Source organism: Physella acuta, unplaced genomic scaffold, assembly GCF_028476545.2.
Source record: "Physella acuta isolate Inbredline_101_S28 unplaced genomic scaffold, ASM2847654v3 ptg000057l, whole genome shotgun sequence".
NCBI classification, from domain to species: Eukaryota; Metazoa; Mollusca; class Gastropoda; family Physidae; genus Physella; species Physella acuta.
Genome location: NW_026731577.1, coordinates 404,770 through 422,500, shown reverse-complemented (window position 1 = coordinate 422,500; position 17,731 = coordinate 404,770). Strand labels below are relative to the sequence as shown.

The 17,731-nt window shown below is 38.3% G+C and overlaps 1 protein-coding gene across 1 annotated transcript in view; it reads right to left on the bottom strand.

Moving 5' to 3' along the window:
* The window catches only part of LOC131947583 (uncharacterized), a 30,751-nt gene extending 16,736 nt beyond the window's left edge, over positions 1-14,015 (bottom strand). The window contains exons 1-4 of the mRNA XM_059308829.1: positions 13,692-14,015; positions 6,963-7,162; positions 3,667-3,865; positions 2,135-2,241 (exon numbers count right to left, since the gene is read on the bottom strand). Of these exons, the coding sequence (XP_059164812.1) occupies positions 2,135-2,241; positions 3,667-3,865; positions 6,963-7,162; positions 13,692-13,734 (549 nt within the window). The 5' untranslated portion in view covers positions 13,735-14,015. The remainder of the gene's footprint in view (positions 1-2,134; positions 2,242-3,666; positions 3,866-6,962; positions 7,163-13,691) is intronic.
* Between the last annotated feature and the right edge of the window lie 3,716 nt (positions 14,016-17,731).

Sequence of the window (17,731 nt, the reverse complement as noted above, 5' to 3'; positions counted from 1 at the left end):
ATATAGCAATATATCTAAATTTCAGCGACTCATCCATTGCAATTAAAAAAAATTGCGAAACTTGCTGGCTTTTTTAGGCTATTTGAGTCACAATGTTTTCACCAATGTCTGCAACACGGCGGGCAATGGTATTTGCACCCAAAGCTACATTTTCAAATTGTTTTCAATTTTCTGGGCAAGATTCCACAACCCCCTCTAACAAACATTTTTTCCGCGGACAAAAGGATCTCCGCGGGCCGGATGAGAAGGCCTCGCGGGCCGCATCTGGCCCGCGGGCCGTAGTTTTGAGACCCCTGAGAGGAATAAACATTATATAGGGAAAAGTGAATCGTGGCGAAATATGGAAGCTTTCTACTGACGCAGTATGAAGCAAAGACATTGACTTTTATGTCATGTTTGACGTCTGTTTTTCAAGTTTGACGTCTATGTCAAGAAGTTTTTTTTTCTAGTCTCAGTTGTCATTTTTTGTGAAAAGATCGACTCCATTTTGTGACATTTGAGTCAAACTTGTCTCATGTGTGATATTTGGGAAAAGTTCGTCTCAATAGGTACTTGTGTCAAGTTTGACAACTATGTCGAAACTGACATCTGAGTCAAATTTGACATATTTGTCAAGTTTATCACATGTTTCAAATTTGACGTTTGTGTTTGTCACGTGTCTGTTTTGATGCCAGATTTAAGGGAAACTCAGATACTAGAATTCACTGGACCCTGACACAAAAACTGGAAGACTTAGAATTCTCTTATGATTAAGCATTAATTTCACCCAGACTCTAAAACACACAGAAGGAACAGTCACTCTGACTGAGCCTGGTAAAAGAGTGAGGCTTAAAATAAATCATTTAAAAAAAAAAAAAAAAAAAAAAAAAAAAAAATATATATATATATATATATATATATATATATATATATATATATATATATATATATATATATATATATATATATATATATATATATATATATATATAATTAACTTAAAAAGGGGTCGACCTAGTCGAGTCGGCAAAGCTCATGGTTCGAACCCCCTGTAGTTTGTTCTTCGTTGGACAAAGGCTATGGAAGCAAATGCAAAAAGAAAAGCAGGCTGAAATCGGAGTCAACGGCTTATATGTCGCATAACCAGTTGACACGTATACTTAATTGTTTTGGAGGAAATCCCTTTCAACACTAAAATAAAACAGGAAGAAAAATAAGAAAACTCCAATGTACAAGCTGTACTGAGGTACGGAGAACAATAGAGAGAACAACAAAGGAATCCAAATTTTACTAAACGAATTAGAAAAGGATATATTAAAATACGGCGGTAGTCAAAATAGATATAGCAAAACTATGGAGTTGTGAGGACAGAAAAGCAATAAAACCAAATCCTGGGGGAAAAATGACGATGGATTTTTCACACGAAACGATAATGGCAACAAACAGCTAGGCAGCCATTTAACTGGAACCCCCAGGGCTAGCGACGCAGGGGTCGGCTCTGGAAGATTTGCAGAGGTAGCGTGCTGGAGCTAAGAGAAGGGGAGAAAATGAGCCAGGTGTAAAAATGAAGATGATTTGTTTTGACATTTGTGTAACGTTTGACGGCTAAGTCAAATATGCAGTAGCGTAGACAGGGGGGGGGGGGGGGGTTAGGGGGGGTCATAACCCCTCCCCCCATAGACCCCTCGGTATATAGAAAAAGTTTGAGGGGGAGGGGTGCAAAATCGAAAGTTTGAGGGGGGGGGGTGCAAATCGAAAGTTTGAGGGGGGGGGTGCAAATCGAAAGTTTTCCCCGGGTAAAAATTGGAACCCCCCCCCCCCCCCTTGAGACGATCCTGGCTACGCCACTGCAAATATGATATTTATGTTAAGGTTGACACGTGTGTCCCATTTCATATCTGTATTACGTTGGATAATTGCATTAAGTATGACATATGTGTGAAATTTGATGTCTGTGTCAAGTTTAGTATTGGCATCAACTTTGACATCTATATCAAGTTTAGTATTGCCATCAAGTTTGACATGTGTGTCAAGTTTAGTATTGCCATCAAGTATGACATCTGTATCAAATTTGATGTCAGCGTCGAGTTCGACGTTTGTGACACCCCCTGCAGCTGTTAGCCTAGAGTCCCACAGCGCCGACCACGCAACTCACCGAAAGTCTGCAGGTTAAGACCACGACCTCCCCCTCTTGGTAGTAGGACTGTCCGTCGTAGGTTACATGGTAGGGTGCGGCTGAGATGTTCTGGGTCAGGACTTGCGCTGGTCAGGGGTGGGGGTGGTGGGGGGTGGGGTAACAAATGAAGTTTATATTATAGGCGTTATTGATAAATAGAAGATAAAAAAATAGAAGTGTTTTTTATAAACTTAAAGTGCATTATCTGTGTAACGGTGTGTGTTCTTGTGTGTGATATTGTGTTGTGAGTGATGATACAGTTAGTACAGTTTTTCTTAAGGTATAAAATATCCTTTAAGAATATAAAATAGAGTTCATCTGTTTCTTGACCTCTATGAAGGGCTAGGCGTTTTTACTTTCCCTAACGTGAGTCAGGTACCCATCAGGGTTTGAATTGGATTAGGACGCTCTCCAGACTCAAAGCTGGAGGGGTATCAGAACTTACGATAGTCAGTCGAGCGCTCTACCACTAGACCACGCGTGATGGCGCGTGTCATAAAAAAACTAGCGCTAGAGTAGTCGCTACTGGAGCGTGAAGTATTTTATACACGAGCTGTGTTACAACAGACGATGATGTGGTGACATCATTGAATGATGTTGTAACGTCATTGGCTTGCTAGACATCTAACTAGCTTTAGTACAGGGGGGGGGGAAGTATGGTAGATGGTATGTGTTATGTGCCAGTTCTGTGTGCAAGTATGTTGTGAGTGAAATGTATGTTGTGTGTAGGTGCGGTACTGTGACGTCACGGTGTGTGGGTGTTTGTGTGTCTAGACAGATGTGGTGAGTTTTAATTGGTGTAAGGTAGACATAATGACCAATGACAAGATTGATGAAATGATTGATAGATAAAATTATTGATGAAAAGAATTATTGTGGTAAAATATTATGACACGTTATCTATTATATAACGATTGTTGATGAAAACGTGCTGTCTAGATTGGATTATAGACACTTGTTGTAGACAAACTGAATGTGAACACACTGATTGTAAACGCCATTATGATAGACACAACGATTGTGAACGCTAAGGATTGTGGATATAATGATTTTAGTCACAAAGATTGTATACACAATGGTTGTAGATATGGAAACGATGATTATGGACACAGTGATTGTGAAAATAGCGGTTGCAGACAGAATGATTCTGGACAAGATGATTGTGAAAATAACAGTTGCAGACTGAATTATTGTGGCCACGCTAATTATGGAGATAAAAATTGTGTAATCAATGATTGTGAAAATAACAGTTGAAAATGGAATGTTTATGGACTCGATGATTGTGGACACAATGATTGTAAAAAACAATTAGAGACTGAATGTTTGTTCACATGATGATTGTGGACGCAAAGATTGCGTAGATAATGATTGTAAAAATAACGGTTGCAGACTGAATGATTGTGGGCATGATGAATGTGGACACAATGACTATTTACACAATGATTGTGTACAGAATTATCGTAGACAACGATTCCAATCTACGTTTTTGTAAAAAAAAAACATCAACTTACGTTTCGGCGTGAGTGTGAGTGAGGCGGAGAGGGTGGGGTATGTGCCCGTGGTGGGGTCCTGGTAGGTCACGCTGCACTTGTAGACCGCCGCGTCTTTGCACGTGCCGTCGCTCACCAGTACTTCCAGCCGCATGTTGCGGTTGTTGCTCCTCTGCTGACCGGTGGTGGTGATGGTCCAGAGTCGGCCGGGCGGAATGTTCTGGGGAGGGTAAAGAGGGGGGGGGGTGATTTGATGAAAAACAATATAAGGTGTGTGTGGGGGGGAGGGGGAGGGGTAAGTTGGTTAGGGTAGATGTGATCGATAACAACAAGGGGGGGGTGTAGGGTTTGGAATGGGGGGGGGGCGGTGCTTGGTTTGGGATGGGGGCCGATGTAGGGTTTGCAATGGGGGGGGGGGGAGGGCGGTGTAGGGTTTGGAATGGGAGGGGGGGGGGCTTGATAGATTTGGTAAAAAAATCGTGTGTGTTGTGCAAGGTGGGGGGGGGAGGTTATATTTGATGAATAGCAGCCTCATCTGCGAGGGGGTGATGGTGAGGGGTAGATTTAATGATTAAAAAACCCCGGAATGAGGATTGGGGGGGGGGTAGATTTAATAAATAACAAACTTATAGGATATGGGGGGGGGGCGAGTAGATTTGATAAATAAATACTTTGGGGAAGGTGTTGTGCGGGTGGGGGTAGTTTTGATGAATGACAACCTAGAAGGTGGAGAACAGACTGGATGAGTTACACAACTAATAACGAGAAAAAACAATTAAAACAGACAGGATGTTCTCAATGAAAGATAGAGCTTCATTCAGAAGTAACGGTGTAACTAATGTTATCAGGAGAATTAAGTAACAATAGGTCTAGTATTGTCAAATGTCATTTGTAACAGTAACTGATATTATAAAAAGCTATAAGTAACAATGGATCCAATACTATATGGAGCAATTTTATACGAAACGTCATGTATTTCTAAAAGAAATATTGTAAACTGTTCAAGTTTTTATTCCTTTTGTTGCGACCGATTGACTGGACCTTTTCTAATCAGTTATGAAGACAAAGCAGTTCTAAAGGATTTAATTCCACTTGTATAATTCATTGCAAACACCGGAGGCGTCGCGAGGCGAGAGCAGGGGGTCCGGACCGCACCCGGTAACACCATTTAGGGGGGGGGGGGCTGTAACCAAGACAACAAATTGCAAATTATATAGAAGAGAAATACTTTTTTTTGCCAGTTCAAATTATTGATTAATTAGAGTTAAAACTCCTTAAGGTGTAAGTTAAATATTACATCCTGGTGGGTGGGAGGGGGGATGGAAAGAGGGAATGACACCATGACGTAAACTTGCTAACTATAGAGAAAAAAATATTCTACGCCCAGCTGTAATAATAACAGAAAAGATAAACATCGTTTCTATTAACTGTAAACACGTTACAGCGATCACACGGGGGGGGGGGGGGTCGAGAGAGAGAAAGGGAAGGTAACACCCACTGCAGAATTTAAATAGGAAAACAAAAGTTTTATTACATATTTTAAAAAACTGTTGTCAAGGGTGAGGGTGACATCATATCTAATAATTTACTATAAAGTGATTCTTCTGGACACCTATAGTATATATATATATATATATATATATATATATATATATATATATATATATATATATATATATATATATATATATATACATATATATACATATATATCTGATACCTTTTTTGGTGTGGAGGAACACCATTAGGCTACGCACCGGGTGACACCCGACCTAGCTACGCCACTGGCAAACAGTATCCCATTTGCTATCGTACCCTATTAACCCCCCCCCCTTCCTTTCCCCCTTAAAATCCTAGCGCCTGCTATCAGCTTACAGTCGCTCCGTTAGTCGAAGGTGCCCGTGTTTGTTGAAGACGTTTATAAATACCAAGTTAGACAAACACACCGAGGGTCCGACCATAAAATCGATCTCAGACATGAAACGCGCAACCTTCTAAAATTTTAATTCGCTGCCATATAATAATGTCCTCAACAGTGTCGAGAGGTATTTTTAAAAAAAAATGTCAAGTGTTGGCCAAGAAATCTCACCAGAGTCAGTATGGAATAAATCATACGTTAGATCTTACCCAGGTAAAAGGTTAAACATTGTCAAACGAGATTTGGTTCTCAAAGACGTAAAAAAAAAAAATGGCTGCGCAGTTATTACAACACACCTTACGTTCCTGATGTGGGTTTGTTAGTCAAAGGTTAACAATTAAAAAAAAAATCTCACACGTATGTGGATAAACATATTCAATACATTTTTTTTTTTTTAAAACTTGAATTTCAAAAAGTTGTTCTTTATCTGGGAGTCATGCATGACCTGGCACACACCATAGGGAGAAATTCCTGAATGAAATAACAGATTTAAAATCATCAGCCCGGAACGAAGGGGGTGTGATCCAGTGTAGGGAACTTACGTCTGATCTGAGACTTAGACTAACAGGAGGGTTTTGGGGGGAGGGTGGTGGAGGGGGAGTGTTGAGAGGGTTGGGGTGGGGGGAGGAGGAAATCAACAGGTATTTATTATTTTATGAAAGATATGTTTAGCGTACATTGAAAGCGAGTTTTGTTAGTTAGATGGTTGGTTATGTGACAGAAAATAGCACAGATTATGTGTATGTGTGTGTGTGGGGGGGGGGGGGGAGAGGGGACAACTTGTGATTGTGTTGGTGGTTTAAGAACATGACGTAGACTAACATATTGGACACACACGGGACATATATCCGCATAGTGTGCACACATACGACATAAATCCTTATGTTGTATACACACAGGACAAATATCTAAATGTGTGTACACATCAAGACATATATTGTCATGTTGTACACACAATGTATATATATATATATATATCTATATATCTATATCTATATATATCTATATCTATATATATACATATATATATATATATATATATATATATATATATATATATATATATATATATATATAGATATATATATATATATATATATATATATATATATATATATATATATATTTATATCACTGTGTGTAATACTATGACATATATTGACATGTTTTACATACACATGACATATATCCATGTATAAACACATGACATAAAAATTGATGCATGCATATCCAGATGAAATAGAACATCACAAAGAGAAGCGCAAATAGCGGTGATGACACCAAAGTTGACATTTACTGACAGCTGACACGAAAAGTTGACAGTTGACATGAAAAGTTGACAGCTGACATTTACTGACAGCTGACATGAAAAGTTGACAGTTGACATGAAAAGTCCTACCGAGCTTGTGAGGGGTATAATCGGGTTGACCAAGGCCAGATTCAAGAAGGCGGAGTCGGGCAAGGTCCGGTCGATGGTTAGGGTAGTGATCTGAGTCACCGTCCCGGGGAGGGCAACCCGCTGGGCGTCACAGGTGACCAGGAATGGGGTCGGGCCATCGATGACCGATATGTTGACCACAGGAAGTTGCTGACCAAGTGCTGAGGGCAGAAAATATTCAGGGTTAAAACATAAAACATAATACATAATGAGGATATTTTATAATGAGTCGATGGTGTTTTACTTTTTAATTTATCGTTGTGGGCTGTTTGAATCTGATATATATATATGGTTCCATGACAAATGATCTCAGGACAAATGATCTCAGGAGAAATTATCACAGACAAAATATCGCAGACAAAATATCTCACAGCAAATCTTAATAGTGCTTGATTTTAGTAGATCTGAACATTTTCTTTTATTGACTGTCATATGCAGAGCCGGCGTTAGGAATACGCGGGGCCTAGGGCCAACTATCCGCGCGGGGCCTGCTTTTTTCCATTATATATATATATATATATATATATATATATATATATATATATATATATATATATATGTGTGTGTGTGTGTGTGTGTATAGTCCTATATAATATGCATACACACATAATAAAACATAAATGTTTTGGAGTCTATAAGACTTTACTAACAGATGTTTACCTCTCCCACGTTTCAACCCAATGTTCTTAGGGGTGGGGGTGGGTGGGTGCGGACCGCACCGGGTGACAAAACATATACAAAAAATGATAGTTCCACTTTAAAAAGTGGTTAATTAGAGTGTTAAATAGTCTTTTAAGAGCAAATTTGATAAATTCCGACAAGGGTGGAGAGGGGGGGGGGGGGTGACACCATGACATAAACCTGCAATTGATAGAGAAAACATACTACATCAACACTTTTAACTTTCTTCAAAAAAATAATAATAAATCACTCTGTCTAATGCCCCTTGATATAGATCCTAAGGGCCTCCTACCCCCCTCATCGCCCTCTTCCCACCCCTCTGCACGCAACTGAATGTTAATTTTGTTATACCAAGACAAGTAGGGCTTCATATACGACATCTACAACAAGAAAGTCAGGATTAGCGTTCATCAGGTCACTAACTGTCTACTACAGGCATCCCTCTGCTCACTAAAAGGACGTCTTCATCGGTCCGCATACAATAGAGTATATTATTACCTGCTTCCCAAATTTACATCCCACGTCAGGTCGGGTGCTGATTCGCATCCAACAATCTCCAGTCAGCTCAGGTCAAATGCCAGGCGACCGTACCCTACACAAAGAGGAGTTGTGTGACACTGTTTTTGTATAGAATTACGGCCAACATCAATCGTGGCCTCAGTTATAACAATCAACAGCTTCGGCATTCGACCATTTAGTTTTCCCCATTGAATTCAGCAACAATTTATTTAAGTTTACAAACTAATTAATATAACAATGACAGTGCTGAAGCGCGGGGCCCCTTCAGGCGCGGGGCCTAGGGCGGCCGCCCCGTTTGCCACCCCCTAACGCCGGCTCTGGTCATATGGTTTTGTTTACTATGTTTAGCATTGTTTATTGGCCTATTTAATAATTGCAGGAAATGTTTGCCGTATAAATTTGTCATATTGCACTAAACATTTTAAAATTAAGATTACTAATATAGTATGCAAAGATTAAAGAAATGTTTCGATAGACAGCGTAGGTTGGCTTGACAAACATGAGACAATCCTACCATGTCAGGTGGACGAAAATAGATCAAAGGGAATAAAATAACAAAAAAGACACACCTTCGTATCGTTTTGATGGCAGTGACATGCCTTAAGGGAAAGACCTCCGCCCTCCATGGACAATACAACTAGCATCTAAAGTCAATAGTTATGCGTCAGTCACACCTTAGTGATCAGGTGACAAATGCTTATTCAAACGACAACGGTTGTCGCGGAGCTAAGTCTGTTTTACTGTGCATGCAAAGAAAGAGTATGTGTGGTGATCACTCAGCTATGGCCTCTTTCGTTACCTAGCAGAAAGGTTTTAGGACATTGGTTTCTGGTGAATTTATGTTTATAAAAGCCATAAGTGGAGCAGCAGGCAAAGAGATTTGGAAATCTGAAGTTAGGACATGTCGAGCAAGAGTTCACACAATAGATGATCACATAGTATTGGAGAGGTGTGATCATAACGATGTACCTGCCAGCAGAGAAATTTAAACGTTATGTTTGTGTTGATAATGCAATAAAAACAATAGTTTTACTTTACGAACCTGAAGACCCATTTAAATTTTTTGAAAAATATTTCGCGTGTTTTGAACATTACTCTTGTTTTGTTTAGCTACCTTTACTTTATTTGTTTTATACATTATTCTTTATTATACCTTTCAGGCTAAAGGAGTAAGTTTGTTTAATGTATACTTTTTCAAATAAAATGCTTTTACAAACATTAAGTTTAATTTTTTGATGCTTTGTTAATTTTATAACATTTATTTTATTTACGATTATTATGCGTAAAAAGGTAAACAAAACCATATTGACAGTCAATAATAAAAAAGGGTCAAACAAACCAAAATCATCATACATAGTATTAACATTTTGCTGTGAGATGTTTAGTCTGAGATATTTTGTCTGAGATCATTTGTCTAGATAGCCTATATTTTGTCCTGGAATCTTGTCCGTGAGATCATTTGCTCTTAAGATAATTTGTCCATATATATATATATATATATATATATATATATATATATATATATATATATATATATATATATATATATATATATATATATATATATATATATAATTTGTGGACGTCATAATGTCATAATTGGATGCCCCCTATAGTTTGCGATTTGATTTTGTCAATGAAGATGATGGAACTAGCGGCTAATGACCGTTCAAATACGACAGCGTGAAATCACGACACAGAAATAAGGTGCGCCAGAGCGAGATAATACATATCGATATCGTGATATTTGTACATGGTGGAACCCCTGACGTCACGACACACATACGAACGCCACCAATACAGACATGCATTGATCGTGTACATACGTGCTGTGTAGAACACAGTTTTTGTTTCTATATCGTAGCCCAGTTCTTCACTTGTGACTGTAATGATGGTACGTCATGTGATATATTATAGATCTACTCTAGGCAGACTATAGGTCTGGTTCAAAATATTTTAAACCTAATTTAGTCCAACAAGTGTATTGTAACCTAATTTAGTCAAATGTGTTGCAACCTAATTTAGGCTAATGTATTGTAACCTAATTTAGTAAAATGTCTTGTAACCTAATTTAGTCAAATGTGTTGTAACCTAATTTAGTAAAATGTCTTGTAACCTAATTTAGTCAAATGTGTTGTAACCTAATTTAGTCTAATGTGTTGTAACCTAATTTAGTCAAATGTGTTGTAACCTAATTTAGTCAAATGTGTTGTAACCTAATTTAGTCAAATGTGTTGTAACCTAATTTAGTCAAATGTGTTGTAACCTAATTTAGTCAAATGTGTTGTAACCTAATTTAGTCAAATGTGTTGTAACCTAATTTAGTCAAATGTGTTGTAACCTAATTTAGTCAAATGTGTTGTAACCTAATTTAGTCTAATGTGTTGTAACATAATTTAGTCAAATGTGTTGTAACCTAATTTAGTCTAATGTGTTGTAACCTAATTTAGTCAAATGTGTTGTAATCTAATTTAGTCTAATGTGTTGTAATCTAATTTAAACTAATGTGTTGTAACCTAATTTAGGCCAATGTGTTGTAACCTAATTTAGTCCAACAAGTGTGCTTGAACCTAATATAGACCAATATGTATTGTAAACTAACTTATGATGTAGCATTACATTGGCCAACTTATGATGTAGCCTAACATTGGCCAACTTATGATATAGCCTAACATTGGCTAACTTATGATGTTGCCTAACATTGGCCAACTTATGATGCAGCCTAACATTGGCCAACTTATGATGTAGCCTAACATTGGCCAACTTATGATGTAGCCTTACATTGGCCAACTTATGATGTAGCCTAACATTGGCCAACTTATGATGTAGCCTAACATTGGCCAACTTAGGATGTAGCCTAACATTGGCCAACTTATGATGTAGCCTTACATTGGCCAACTTATGATGTAGCCTTACATTGGCCAACTAATGATATGTGCTAACATTGGCCAACTTATGATGTAGCCTAACATTGGCCAACTTATGATGTAGCCTTACATTGGCCAATTTATGATGTAGCCTTACATTGGCCAACTTATGATGTAGCCTTACATTGGCCAACTTATGATGTAGCCTAACATTGGCCAACTTATGATGTAGCCTAACATTGGCCAACTTATGATGTAGCCTAACATTGGCCAACTTATGATGTAGCCTAACATTGGCCAACTTATGATGTAGCCTAACATTGGTCAACTTATGATGTAGCCTAACATTGGCCAACTTATGATGTAGCCTAACATTGGCCAACTTATGATGTAGCCTAACATTAGCCAACTTATGATGTGCCCTAACATTAGCCAACTTATGATGTAGCCTAACATTAGCCAACTTATGATGTAGCCTAACATTAGCTAACATATGTTACAACATTACTTTGGCCCATGTGGTAAAATGGACTTGTACATTTGTATTAATTCATGAATGTCCCTATGTTGGTTATGTTACCATTAATGACCATGTTTGTTATTTCAGTATGCTAATGACCTTTATATTTCGCGACCAAAAGACTTTTAAATTGTCATCTTAAACATAAATAAATATATGTCGACTAAAAGACATTTAAACTGTTATCTCAAATATAAATGTATGTATCGACTAAAAGACATTTAAAGTGTCATCTCATATATAAATGTATGTGTCGACTAAAATACATTTAAATTGTCATCTCAAATATAAATGTATGTGTGAAGTCCTTACGTCATAAATCATAAAAAATTGTGCACCTATAGAATTGTGCACCACCTAGTAATGTGCTTCATCAATATTGTGCACTATGAACCAGTCTGGGTGACATTCTAGTATGTACACAGTATCCTGTATCACGTGATCAAAGAAACAAAATGAGGGAGTGGCAGACAGGTAAGACATTGTGTATGGTGTATGTGCCAGACAGGTGGGACATTGTGTCAGGTGTATGTGTCAGTATGTGTATGAAACATTATCGTCATACCTTTTTACCTGAGGGAGGGAGGGAGGGCCTGGGAGGGGGGGGGGGGGGGTCGTTTAGTAACTACACGCTTATCTACAGATTAAAAAAAAGAATACCATATTAGTCCGTTTTAAGTTGCTTTGGACAATTTAAAACATAATGTTGTTAAAAGCATTCGAAAGCAAAAAAAAAAAAAAAAAAATTCAATTGACGTTTTTCTATGCTACAAAGATGACCAACTTCTGAGGTTTTTAAATTGCAATTAAATATTTACAAACCATAGAGACGGGTTTAGTGACGGCTATTAGGGGCAGATAATTTAGTTTGAAACGATTTTAAACTTAGGGGAGGTAACTAAGAGGAGGCTGCTTTCACGAGGGGGTGGGGCAGGGGTTGGGGAAAGGAGGGTTTTAGTGTTTTAAAGCACATATTTTCAGTGGCAGCATTGGTGCTGTCGAATTCACACATTTTGAATTACTGAAAGTTGAAAAAACAACTAAATAGCGGCGTATGATACGCCGCGGGTCGGCTCGTTTTAGGTTATGTTCGTATGATCATACTTGTGTTATCCAGTAGTTTATACATTAGGCAACTAATTGTTTCGAACTTAAAGCCCTAAACACCTTCATACGTTTCATGTACATTTCTGACGATATAATATAACGACAAGTCTAAAAATTATGACGATATAATATAAAGAAAGTATAAAAAGTTGACGATATTATAATATAACGGAAGTATACGAAACTAACGATATAATGTAACGAAAAGTCTACAAATCTGCTATATAATATAACGAAAAGTCTACGAATCTGCCTATATAATATACCGAAGTCTACAAATCTGCTATATAATATAACGACAAGTCTACAAATCTGCTATATAATATAACGACAAGTCTACAAATCTGCCTATATAATATAACGACAAGTCTACAAATCTGCTTATATAATATAACGACAAGTCTACAAATCTGCCTATATAATATAACGACATGTCTACAAATCTGCTATATAATATAACGACAAGTCTACAAATCTGCCTATATAATATAACGACAAGTCTACACATCTGCCTATATAATATAACGACAAATCTACACATCTGCCTATATAATATAACGACAAATCTACACATCTGCCTATATAATATAACGACAAGTCTACAAATCTGCCTATATAATATAACGACAAGTCTACATATCTGCCTATATAATATAACGACAAGTCTACAAATCTAACGATATAATATAATGACAAGTCTACAAATCTGCCTATATAATATAACGAAAAGTCTACAAATCTGCTATATAATATAACGACAAGTCTACAAATCTGCCTATATAATATAACGACAAGTCTACAAATCTGCCTATATAATATAACGACAAGTCTACAAATCTGCCTATATAATATACCGAAGTCTACAAATCTAACGATATAATATAACGAAATGTCATATAACGATATAATATAACGAAATGTCATATAACGTAATAATATAACGAAATGTCATATAACGATATAATATAACGAAATGTCTAGACATTTGGCACTTACCTGCATGAACTAGCACAACAACAATTAAAGAGACCACGATCATTGTTTTGTCCGATCTGAAACTTGAACACTTGAAGTATTTGAACTACACAGAACGAATCAACCAACACATGTTTGTATATCCGTATTGCACATTGTACCAAATCCGATACACAGCCGGATAAAAAATCTTTCACAACTTTATCCGGGTGCGGCTGTATGTAAAAACGTCGTTGTTCAAATGACGTCAGATTTTGCCGACAAGGATTCGAATTCTACCCGGACGAACGTCCGTTTTCCTCCATCTAAAATCAGACCCGACGTCAGGTAAGCCACACGGGGAATGCCAGGAACTGGAAACCCAGAAGATTCCGGTTGGGGAGTCGGGGCGGGGCGGGGGTGGTGGAGCGTCACGCTTGGTTGAACCTGAAAGGACTGGGCGTCAGCGGGGATCTACGGCTTAGTGTACCAGGACATGGCACTGTGGTCACATGACCAGTTCGAAAAGGGTAGAGCATGAACTTTAACACGCAATGACAGAAGGGGAGGGAGGGTGGGGGGGTTAAAGCTGGCGAGGGGGGGGGGGGGTAGGACCCGTATGACTGGTATAGCTCGTGGACGGGATGGGAGGGGTGGGGTTGTTTATAGCAAAAGTGTTTGAATGAAATTAAATTCATATACAATAATTATAATAGTAATATATTTTGGACAAAAATATAACTTAAAGGGTAAAGTGCTTATTTCGGTCTACTATGAAGAAATAAACATCGTGATTATTTCGGTCAACTATCATCTACATTAAGGTAAACATAGTAAGGCAGATAACTCTTGACTAACTGAAGTCAATGTTTTTTCATTGTCCCTTCCCTTGGACAACCATGCTATTTGTTGGCAAATGTTTGTAACCGGAACATATTTTATGTTGTTGTAGCAATTGAATATTTTAAAAATTCATAAAAAACGTTTTAATAACAAGCTTTTATTTAATAATGCACCAAAAAAAAAAGAAAAAATTATACATTACTATTTAAATAACTATAAATAACCATTTTCAAATCATAAAATTGAATTATTCTTTAAACAGAAGGAAATGTTTTTTGCAAAAAAGCGCGTTAATGGTTTGGCATTCTAATGTTGATGGTTAAAAAAAAAATGAAACAAAAGTTAAATAAAAATTTAGGAGAGATAATTGTTGTCTGTGATGACTGTTTTTTCATTGTTGCTTCCCTTAGACCACAATCATGAGATTTCAAATTGCATTGTAAAAAAAAAAAAAAATTGTAATTTTTTTATGTGTTGAAAATACACCATTATGCTTTTTAAATTGATAGACTATAAATTTAATCCTATTTTTAGATGAAGAGGAAAAGAAAAAAAGAAAAAAAAAATTAAACAAAAGTTATATAAAAATTAAGGGGAGATAATTGTTGTATAACTGTGATGACTGCTTTTTCATTGTTGCTTCCCTTAGACCACAATCTCGAGATTTCCAATTGCATTGTAAAAAAAAAAAAATTGTAATTTTTTTATGTGTTGAAAATACACCATTATGCTTTTTAAATTGATAGACTATAAATTTAATCCTATTTTAGATGAAGAGGAAAACAAACGAAAAAAAAAAAAAAAAAAAAATTAAACAAAAGGTAAAAAAAATTAAGGAGAGATAATTGTTGTCTTACTGTGATGACTGATTTTTCATTGTTGCTTCCCTTTGACCACAAACTCGAGATTTGAAATTGCATTGAAAAAAAAGAATAATTATAATTTAAAGATTCTTGAAAATACACCGTTATGCTTTTTAAATTGATAGACTATAAATTTAATTCTATTTTTAGATGAAGAGGAAAAAAAAAATTAAACAAAAGTTAAGTAAAAATTTAGGAGAGATAATTGTTGTATAGCTGTGATGACTGCTTTTTCATTGTTGCTTCCCTTAGACCACAATCTCGACATTTCCAATTGCATTGTAAAAAAAAAATTGTAAATTAAATAAACATTAAAAAGGTCTTTAGTATTCGTTTTACATTTTTAAACTGAATGAATGAATAACTAAAAATAGTAAAATACACAAAAAACCACAAATATATAATACTTACTTTTATATTAAATAATCAGGCGCTGTAACACGTAGCTTACTATGATTGCAGGTAATTAAATTTTTATAACCACATTGATTAAAAGAACAGACCCACGTGTACTAGAGACCCTCGTGTGTACCCAAGACCTACGTGTACTAGAGACCCACGTCTGTACCAAAGACCCACGTGTACTAGAGACCCACGTGTACTAGAGACCCACGTGTACCAAAGACCCACGTGTACTAGAGACCCACGTTTACTAGAGACCTACGTGTACTAGAGACCACGTGTGTACTAGAGACCCACGTGTACTAGAGACCCACGTGTACTAGAGACCCACGTGTACTAGAGACCCACGTGTACTAGAGACCCACGTGTACTAGAGACCCACGTGTACTAGAGACCCATGTGTACTAGAGACCCACGTGTACTAGAGACCCACGTGTACTAGAGACCCACGTGTACTAGAGACCCACGTGTACTAGAGACCGACGTGTACTAGAGACCCACGTGTACTAGAGACCACGTGTGTACTAGAGACCCACGTGTACTAGAGACCCACGTGTACTAGAGACCCACGTGTACTAGAGACCCACGTGTGTACCAAAGACCCACGTGTACTAGAGACCCACGTGTACTAGAGACCCACGTGTACTAGAGACCCACGTGTACTAGAGACCCACGTGTACTAGAGACCCATGTGTACTAGAGACCCACGTGTACTAGAGACCCACGTGTACTAGAGACCCACGTGTACTAGAGACCCACGTGTACTAGAGACCGACGTGTACTAGAGACCCACGTGTACTAGAGACCCACGTGTGTACCAAAGACCCACGTGTACTAGAGACCCACGTGTACTAGAGACCCACGTGTGTACCAAAGACCCACGTGTACTAGAGACCCACGTGTACTAGAGACCCACGTGTACTAGAGACCCACGTGTGTACCAAAGACCCACGTGTACTAGAGACCCACGTGTACTAGAGACCCACGTGTGTACCAAAGACCCACGTGTACTAGAGACACACGTGTACTAGAGACCCACGTGTGTACCAAAGACCCACGTGTACTAGAGACCCCCGTGTACTAGAGACCCACGTCTGTACGAAAGACCCCCGTGTACTAGAGACCCACGTCTGTACCAAAGACCCACGTGTACTAGAGACCCACGTGTACTAGAGACCCACGTGTACTAGAGACCCACGTGTACTAGAGACCCACGTGTACTAGAGATCCATGTGTACTAGAGACCCACGTGTACTAGAGACCCACGTGTACTAGAGACCCACGTGTACTAGAGACCCACGTGTACTAGAGACACACGTGTACTAGAGACCCACGTGTACTAGAGATCACGTGTACCAAAGACCCACGTGTACTAGAGACCCACGTGTATTAGAGACCCACGTGTACTAGAGACCCACGTGTGTACCAAAGACCCACGTGTACTAGAGACCCACGTGTATTAGAGACCCACGTGTACTAGAGACCCACGTGTGTACCAAAGACCCACGTGTACTAGAGACCCACGTGTACTAGAGACCCACGTGTACTAGAGACCCACGTGTACTAGAGACCCACGTGTACTAGAGACCCACGTGTACTAGAGATCCATGTGTACTAGAGACCCACGTGTACTAGAGACCCACGTGTACTAGAGACCCACGTCTGTACCAAAGACCCACGTGTACTAGAGACCCACGTGTACTAGAGACCCACGTGTACTAGAGACCCACGTGTACTAGAGACCCACGTGTACTAGAGACCCACGTGTACTAGAGACCCACGTGTACTAGAGACCCACGTGTGTAACAAAGACCCACGTGTGTACCAAAGACCCACGTGTACTAGAGACCCACGTGTACTAGAGACCCACGTGTACTAGAGACCCACGTGTACTAGAGACCCACGTGTGTATTAAAGACCCACGTGTACTAGAGACCCACGTGTACTAGAGACCACCGTGTACTAGAGACCCAC